Below are 9,427 nucleotides of genomic sequence, written 5' to 3'. Positions count from 1 at the left end.
AGGAGAGTGAATTGCTTGCCTGTATTAATGTACCGCGTCGTACAGTTTGTTTAGCTGTTTATAAAGGAAACACCCACTTCCGCACTCGATTAACCTAATCTTAGGCGTTCCTTTCCTACCTAAATCTCTTTGCAAACACAATAGGCTCAAAGTTTGTTACGAGTTCCGTCCGACGCAGTTCTTGGAACCGTCATATTGTTTTTGCAGCTTATTGTGATATTGACTTCGTATTTTATCAGCTTGACCTTATTACTGGATCATTAAAGTCATGTAAATTATAAAATATGTGCTCCAATTTATGTTATCTCACAGTCACTTAAGTCAGTGCAAATATTTGATTCGAACCACTCGCACATTATTCGGTAGTCAAAGTAAGTACCTATATCAATTTTTTAAGACTAAATATAGATCCAACATCAATTGTTGTTACACTGGTGTATACTGTTTCAGTTAAGTATAACTTATAAATAAGCATGTCAACTAGTTACACTAGGTTTAGTACGTAGTACCTACAATGCAATATTAATCTTTGGGTTTGATTTAATTAATAAATAAAAATAAGTTTTGTCAATGAAATCGTTTCAGTACCTATAACAAAAACTTTTTTGCTGTCTGTACCTTTATTGAACTTACTTGCACTGTCACCCAACTACTTAACTTTAAAAAAATTCAAGTGAATCTGATCGCTAGAATTTGATGAAACTAGACTTGCAAGGCTTAAAGACACCTAACATACCTGCATGCTACCATACATGCATACGAACACTGCAAGTTAAATAAATAATCGTTATAAAATTCATCTTAACAAACTTTAAATTTATTTTTGTCGAAATTTACACCAACAGTACCTATTTGCAAACAATTTGCAGAAATTACTAACGTAGTTATTAAGTAGCGTCAGATTGTTTTAATGATTTTTAAACAATGATATAATAACGAATTGCTTATATATTTCAGAAGAACGTCAAAGCGAAAATTATGAGTAAAACCATTCTAATTCTGCTAGCCATTGTGGCTATTATAGCCATAGCTGATGCTAGATCAGTTTGCGGAAGGTAAGCTTCATTAGTCTTATTAAATATAACGTAATGAACAAACAAACTACCTAAATCAAAAGGTTTGTTCTAGACCGCAACGATTACACTAGTTGTAACTATCTGATGGATTTGTCTTTGAAAAGTTGTTAACTAGGTTATGTGGGTATTTTGTAACATTTCTTTTTTTTTCAGAAGCAATCACCATTCGCGATGTGACGAAGACGATGACAGGCGGCAGGTAAAATTAGTACTTAGGATTTTTTAACGCTACTTAGATGACTTTTACGGTTTAATTAAATAGGTATAACAACAAGATTGTAAATTTAACAAATATTTATAAATGTTTACAAAAAGGTACTTGTATTAAAAAAGTGGGTCAAACTTCTCTTGCTTGCTATAGAACAAGATTTGAACTGCAACATTTTATACTAAGCGCCTTATTGTAAATTATAGCAAATACAGATCGCAAACAAAAATTGATTTACAATTTCTTCCCTATACGGGTAAAGAAGTAGCCGTGTTTTTAATTTAGTCTTGTCATAGTAAGTAACTGATATTTTTTCTTTATTTACGACAAAATATACTTACACTATTTCACAAAGCATTGTCAAACAGTGCCTTTATAGTGAAGTATAAGAATGAAACCGTACCTAGACGAATATTTTAACTAGTTAGTGTTTTTTTTTTAATAAGTACCTTAAGTTTCTTAGTATGGTCATATTATTATTTTTTATCGATAGTAGACTTATAATGTAGCACACTCCTGTAGATATTTTTTTTTCACTTTCCGTTTTTCGTAAAAATATATTGAAACTTTATTTCGCCATACCACACGTTTCGTGAGATAAATAGGTTTTGTGCCTTGGTCTGTTTGATTAAAAAAAGGGGTCGGATTGAGAGCTGTCAGATGTCAAATGTCGCCGTACGCACGTACGTGTGAGTACGTGTGTGTACGTATGTATCGTTGTATGGCGACCTGGCGACAGATGATATGTGGCAACAAGCTGGCGTAAACAGGATGCGAGTGGCAATGGACAGACAAGACTGGAAAAGTAGAGAGGAGGCCTATGTCCGAAAACAGGCGCTATAAGGGATGTTATAGATAGTTAGATAGATGGTGACCTACATTTGACAACTGACAGCAATCAATCATCATCATCACCATCATCATCGGCCTATCTTAGTCCACTGCTGGACATAGGCCTCTCCAGTTGCACGCCATTCAATACGACCACTTTTTTTTTAATCAAACAGACTTAGGCACAAAACCTATTAATCTCACGAAACGTGTGGTTTGCTGAAATAAAGTTTCAATTTACGCTTACAAAAAAAGGGCAAGCGAAAAAAATATCTATCTACAGGAGTGAGCTACACTATAAGTCTACTATCGATAAAAATACATTATGGACTATCCTAGGCCCATCCCAGAAAACTTAAGGTACCCAATTAACTAGTGAAATTTTCATATCCATTATTGTGGAACTTTATTAGATACTTGCTCAGCTGACTGAAGTAGCGTAACAAAATATTACGAATGTTTCCAAGAAAATACGACGAAAAAAGCTTATTCACTAACATCTGTACTGTACCACAGCTCTCTAGGGCGCCGCGGCGCACCGTTTGGGAACCCCTGTATTAAGTATTTTAGCATATTTACATTACGTAAATATAAAACAAATTTAAATAGCCTTATCTTTTGGAAACTAAGTAAAATGTTGCTACGATAAGAACTGGTCACTACCGAACCTAGTTATTACTTGCGTTTTACCTTGTTTAGTACCTACTCAATGTACTCAACTTATCAGTTATGTAGTGCTGTCAAGAGGTAAAGGTTACTTCTTGTTATCATTTTATGTTATTAATTGTCAACTGAAGATAACATATTTAGATCAGACCAGGGGTGAAGGAATCATTATGGAATAAATAACAAACATTTAATATTGCGCATGTACAGACTCCAAAATATAAACGTGTGAATTGAAATCTACTTTATTGTCATAATCTAATTATTTAACTATCGTACAGTTGAAATATTTACCTCAAATTCCTCAAAATACCTATTAAATATAGTGTCCTGTTTCAATATTATCAAGTTGTTTTATAACATTTTTCTATTATTTTCATTTCAGAAAAATAAATGCGACGACTCATCTTCGTCATCTTCGTCCTCGTCCTCGTCATCTTCATCATCTTCGTCTGAGGAAGACGACAACAAATGCCGCAGCGTGAGTACTTATTTTATCACGGCAATCTCACTTGTTCCTGTAATTGGTTCTAAGAATTTAATTATTTTTAACCGCCTTCAAAAAAGGAGGTTCTCAGGTTGACCTGTGGGAATGTATGTATGTATGTTTGTCCGCGATTATCTTGCGTTTGGTTTTCAGAAAAGAATTTGTTACATTATTTAGGAGAAGGTTTTAGCATTTTAACCGACTTCAAAACAATGTAACTAAGCCGTGTTTGGGCTTAATGGAATCGTTTTGAGAAATGTTTTGGCAACAAAGCACTAAAAAGTAAAAAATTAAGTTTTTTTCATAAAAATGTAAAATCATGGTAATAAGGAAGCCATGGTATAGTTTTGTGTTTGGGAGCGCCAGTTGTAACCCATCGCACTTTTAATCATTTGTTAACGGCAATAAATATTCATCACATAAAATCAGATATAAACAAAAATTTAGATTTTTTATGTTGAATGTTTAAAAAAATGAATCTTGTTTCTTTATTGTATAATTTAAAGAATTAGGAAGACTTTGTTTATATAGGTAATGCAAAGCTTTAACAATAACAACTCACTAAACTCTTTGTCTTAAGAATCACTCAGACAAATTTAATTGGTTGTAAAATTACTGACTGGAATTGTATAAAATCTTTAAGTGGCCATAGTGCGCGCAGTGGAACGCTCCAATTTGTTTGGAGAATGTTTGCGTTACGCGGGTTCCTTCAAGCGAGCCTCGATTGCGGCTCTAATAAGCAATAATGATGAAACTGTTCTTCAACTTTTGCCGCGTTATTTCATATTTTTACTCCCATTTTGTAATGAACAAAATGGGAATTAAGTGCAAGCTGAAATTTTGTTATTTGATAGTTCATTTAATTGTGAAGTTGTATTTGACTCAATAATGGAGTGGCAGGTTTTTTGCACTCTGACAATAAAAATAATGTTAAGTATGGGACTGTTTCACCATCCATTGATTAGTGTTAACAGACGGAAAAAAAGCCGTGGTGGCCTAGTGGTTTGACCTATCGCCTCTCAAGCAGAGGGTCGTGGGTTCAAACCCCGGCTCGCACCTCTGAGTTTTTCGAAATTCATGTGCGGAATTACATTTGAAATTTACCACGAGCTTTGCGGTGAAGGAAAACATCATGAGGAAACCTGCACAAACCTGCGAAGCAATTCAATGGTGCGTGTGAAGTTCCCAATCCGCACTGGGCCCGCGTGGGAACTATGGCCCAAGCCCTCTTGTTCTGAAAGGAGGCCTGTGCCCAGCAGTGGGACGTGTATAGGCTGGGATGATGAACCGCATGCGGATATCTTGGACAGGGTTTCATTGGGTTCAATGAAGTCGGTGTCTTTTATATTAACCTTGAACTGTAAAGACGTGTCGTCGGCAAACATAACTATGCCCGACTTTTGGCTTACCATATAAGTTAGGTCATTTACATAAATAAGATACAGGAATGGGGCAAGAATGGATCCTTGAGGTACTCCCATTTCGACCTCAGATCCCGGCAATATCGTTCCGTTAATCACTACCTTTTGATTTCTTTGTGTGACTTAATGAGTTCTAAAGCGAGGCCACGAATGCCATAAAAATTGAACTTACAAATTAAAGTATCATGATCCACACAATCAAAAGCTTTCGAAAGGTCGCAGAATACACCTATAGCGTCATGTGATTCCTCCCAAGCTTGCAATATAAATTTAACTAAACTATGACCCGCGTCTGTATGTAGTAGATCTACCTTTTGTGAATCCGAACTGCTGTTGATGCATGATTTTATGGGAATTAAAATACGAGATCATTTGCGTCAGCATTATTTTTTCGAATATTTTGCTAAACGCTAATAGGATGGACACCGGACGATAATCAGAGGGATTATCTTTATCACCTGATTGAAAAATAGGAACTACTTTACTATGTTTCATCAAATCTGGAAATATGCCTTCATCTCTACGGCTATTAAAAAAAAGTTTTATAAAAACCTAAAATACTTACTTAATTTTAAATACATTTCTGCTCAGCCGGTATTAACGATTTAAGATTATTTTGCAACAAAAATAAATGTCAAAAGCTATAAATTACAAATACCGCAACTGAAAAACTTGATTTGAGTATACATGTTTTTGTTGACACTTTTACTAAGGTTTTTTTTATTTTTGGTAGGTAACCTACCAGTTTCCTCTCCCGTAAGCTTGTCGTGCAACTTACGAACACCCTTTACAGTCGAACCATTTTATTCCTGACCCACCGTAGAACGTTCTCACAGTAAGTGTCATAATTAATTCCTTTGTCAAGCAATGCGACGTCCCTATAACTTTTTCTACGAAAAAGTTTCACAGTGGGTCACAATTCAGTTGGTTCGATAGTACCTACATTTTAAAATTAATGAATTAGAGACTTTATTTACAATTTTGTCATCTACTAAATATCTGCATCAAGTCACATTTTTCTTCTAATGACATTTTTGTTACAGGGTCACAGCAAGAAGAATGACTCTTCTTCATCGTCTTCCTCATCTTCATCTTCGTCTTCGTCTTCATCCTCATCTTCAGAGGAAGACAGGGACAACGCAATTTGTGACAACGATGATGATGGTAACCATGTAAGTGGCATGTTTTGACTAGACTTACATGTTAGGTATGAATAAGTATAGAAATATTCACTTTACATAAAGTTCTATTTATAAAGTAACTCTTTATTTATTTGGCATTAATTATTTAGCATTAAGTATGGTGATGGCTTGAAATATAAAAATAAAATAGCTTTTAACAAAGTTATCAGCCACTTAAAAATTATTGATTTTTACAAGTCTAGAAGTCATTATCTGCAATACTTTACTAGGCAAAGGTCTCAAAAAAAGGGTTTGGCTGTAATTTTGGAGGTTCTTTAAAATGAACTGAGTTTCGCCTTAGTTAGGACGTTTATGTGCCAACAAAGTTTTACATTTTTAAATATAGTACATTGTTGTAGAGGCTCGAAAGTAAGCAATAGATGAACGAGTTAGTTTGAAGGCCGACCCCAAGTAGAGGCCTTCGATAATACGAGTTTATCTATTGTACTTTTGGCCTAGACTAAACATTGTGCTTTTCACGATCACTACGAGGAAATAAAATATATTTATCACCAAACAAACAATAAGAGTCCAATGACTGCGTTGCTCCCGCCGTGTGACACTCTTTACCGGCCCGGATAATACCGACCTGATTTTTCTTGTACACTCCCATAAAAACTCATGTCAGTTTGACACGAGTTTGTATGGGCGTTTACACGAATAATCGGGTCGGTATTTCCATGTCGGTATTATCCGGGCCGATAAATAGTGTCACCCCTCCTGCTAATTTTACTTTTTTGTTGTGCAATAATTATTTTTTTGAAACGAGTCCGTTCGAAGTTGCCAGAACGCAACAACTTATTTAAAAAATCAAAACGTCACGCGACGAGGACGTCATGCCCGACCTGCTGCGATGCTGTGGCGTTTTTTCATACTTAAAAAAATTAAGGCATTTTGTGCATATTATGCGTTTAAGAAAAAAAAAACACCTCATAAAAGTCATGAATGACGCATTCTCATTGGTCAATTTAATTTCACATGCATCAGACGATTACTTTTGATTGGTGCAATTGTCGTTTCAGGAATAAGAAAATAAAGAAATATATTGATACGACCTGTTTTCGTTATGTGTTACATTGTTGTTGTGTTTTGCGAGCCACAAATGAGTCAGCTGTTAAATGCACATATATAGGCAGTTTTGGGTACTGGATTTAGGTTATCTATGGCCACATTTTCGAGCAGTGTCGTGAAAAAAGTTTTTGTTTTATATAAACGTTCGCATTTTTCAGAGGTACAATCCTGAAAATTACCTCGACGCGACCACAAAATGTAGCGGGTGGTTATCAAGTAAAGTAGAGGAGCACGTTTCGACCACACTGTAGCGGTTGTGGTTACAAGTAGCCTCTATATCTCTTACTGTCGTGTAAAGTCAGAGGTATTATAATTATAATGACTTGTTTCTAAGAAAATATGCACTGCAGTCACATACATGCTCAAAAATTAATCGGCCATAAAAAAATACCGTCTTCAATAAAATATTACACATAACTGTGTAATACCAGATAATCCTCATTATTTATTGAGCATTAGATAAGATTTGATAAATAATTACGTATCCATTATTAATAACGAAGTTAAATAAACCAGACAACCATAAAGCAGGGGTATGATAAAAGGTTCAAAAATAGGATTTACCCGATTTAGCTAGTAAAGAGGTAAATTACCCGCAGCATCAACTAGTTAAATATGTTTTTACATTGGAAACCAGAAGAATAAAGCATTGTATGATGATTAAGGCGCTCACAGCCGCCAAACGTCTTAAAAGAGTATAATTTGAAAGGGAATCCTGTATTTTTATATGTTAGCTGTAAACTGAGAAAATGTGTTAATCTTCAAGCATTATTAAATAATGTGGATGTTTGAAAAAGTTTTAAATCAATAATTAACTTTAAGAAATTATTTAAAAGTAGTATAACAGTACCGTTATTTTAATTTGTTTACTACTAATTCATGTTTCAATCAATCCTAGTTTTATTTTTATTTTTAGATGTGCTATATTTTCTTTGATCTTATAAATAGATGTTCAAATTTTTAATCGAATGTCATTTTTAAAGAAAAGTGTAAAAAGTGGAAGAGGGACGAAAATGGAGCTTGGAGACTATTTCCACTGAATTGTATTTCCGGGCATTTTAAAAAAAAAGTGTACCTTTTCTATCAAAATGTATTTAATTTTTTCATATAAATTTTATGACTCAGTTTTGTGGCGCCCTGTATAAAAAAAAGTCACAAAAGTGACATTTTTGATTGGGATATTTTTTTAAACTGTCGGAATCGATTATGCTTTTGATTTTGAGTAGGAAAAACTATATTTTTTCCAAAATTGAAAAAAAAAGAATTTACAATTATTTGTGAAAATTCTCTTACATCTTAATAAAATAATATTTATAAAAATTGGTACAAAAACGGTGCGTTCTACAATATTGTAACTGTGTATGTGTCATTGAGCGTAATTAACATCAGGATGACAATTAATTGTGAAATTAATGCGTGACTATTTTCTTTTTCAGCACAAGAAGTCAAGACACTTGAAAAAATGCGGAACCAAGAATTAATTTGTAAATAACTATGTTATGAAGTTGAATTGTAACTAATAAAATGCCAGTAGTAATTATTTCTTCCTTTCCAACATTTATTCAGTAGATAATTCGATTTCATTCGATTGTGTTCTAGTTGTCAGTTGAGTTAGGCTAATAACTAAACTAAAGTATTTTCGTGGTAAATATATAGGCAATACCATTTTATCCATTTTAATAATACTGTTTACTTTACCACATGAGTTAATTGATCCATGTATCGTCGTCATTACACGTATCGGTGCCCTATTCATTTGATTAACTCCCGGTAATTAAATTAATTAGCTAACTATTAATTTCAGAAAGTCCATAGTTATCGTAAATATTAAATAATTAAATATGGAATGTTTTTCGAAGTGGCGGTTCGTAATTTTAGCGTTAATGTAGATTACATTGTAATTATCTCATCAAAAGTATTTTTTCGAAAGTCGCCTTTTTTGCATCCTTTATTTTAAACTACAACTTTAAACACAATTTAAAACTAACTAACGATGTTATCAAATCTTGCAAGTTGATTTTAAATCTACTAGTAATTGTCGTGTCCATGAAGCTTTGCAAGTATAAATTCAGGTAACAATTTATAGTACATTGTGCATTAAGGGGCCTAAGAAGGGGATTACCAACGAGTCTATTAGAAGCCTGACGCCGGAGGCAGAGCCTAGCCGTGTATGGTCTTAGGGTGTATTTTGACCAGTTACTTATCTGTTAATATGATTTAGAATAAATCGTGTTTCAATATAATTAGAGCGGGCTAGGAATAAAGTCGTTCGAGGGTCTATTGCGAGGGCCACTAACGAGGTTAATAATCATGCCTTCAGGTCTATTCTTTATCATTCATCATTACGGTAGGATTTTTTGTAACATTAATGACTGGCGTTGGGAATAGTTGGCTGTTAATGCAATTTTTTTTTCATTAGATAGCTACCGTGTTATCGCAGAAACTTAGACAATCGTTAAAAATATACGGTTCACAGAAATATAATA

General features: G+C 33.9%; 1 protein-coding gene across 1 annotated transcript; it reads left to right on the top strand.

The window, feature by feature from the left end:
- The first annotated feature begins 284 nt into the window (after positions 1-284).
- Positions 285-8,481, top strand: LOC141443049 (uncharacterized). Its single transcript, XM_074108267.1, has 6 exons — positions 285-371; positions 958-1,055; positions 1,230-1,275; positions 3,167-3,262; positions 5,733-5,861; positions 8,378-8,481. Exons 2-6 carry the CDS (start codon positions 979-981, stop codon positions 8,420-8,422), a joined length of 393 nt encoding a protein of 130 aa, XP_073964368.1. The 5' UTR covers positions 285-371; positions 958-978; the 3' UTR covers positions 8,423-8,481.
- Positions 8,482-9,427: the final 946 nt, after the last annotated feature.

The sequence above is a fragment of the Choristoneura fumiferana genome, chromosome 2 (assembly GCF_025370935.1).
Source record: "Choristoneura fumiferana chromosome 2, NRCan_CFum_1, whole genome shotgun sequence".
In the NCBI taxonomy this organism is placed as follows: Eukaryota; Metazoa; Arthropoda; class Insecta; order Lepidoptera; family Tortricidae; genus Choristoneura; species Choristoneura fumiferana.
Note: the sequence above shows the minus strand (reverse complement) of the source record. Positions and strands in the feature narration are given on the sequence as shown.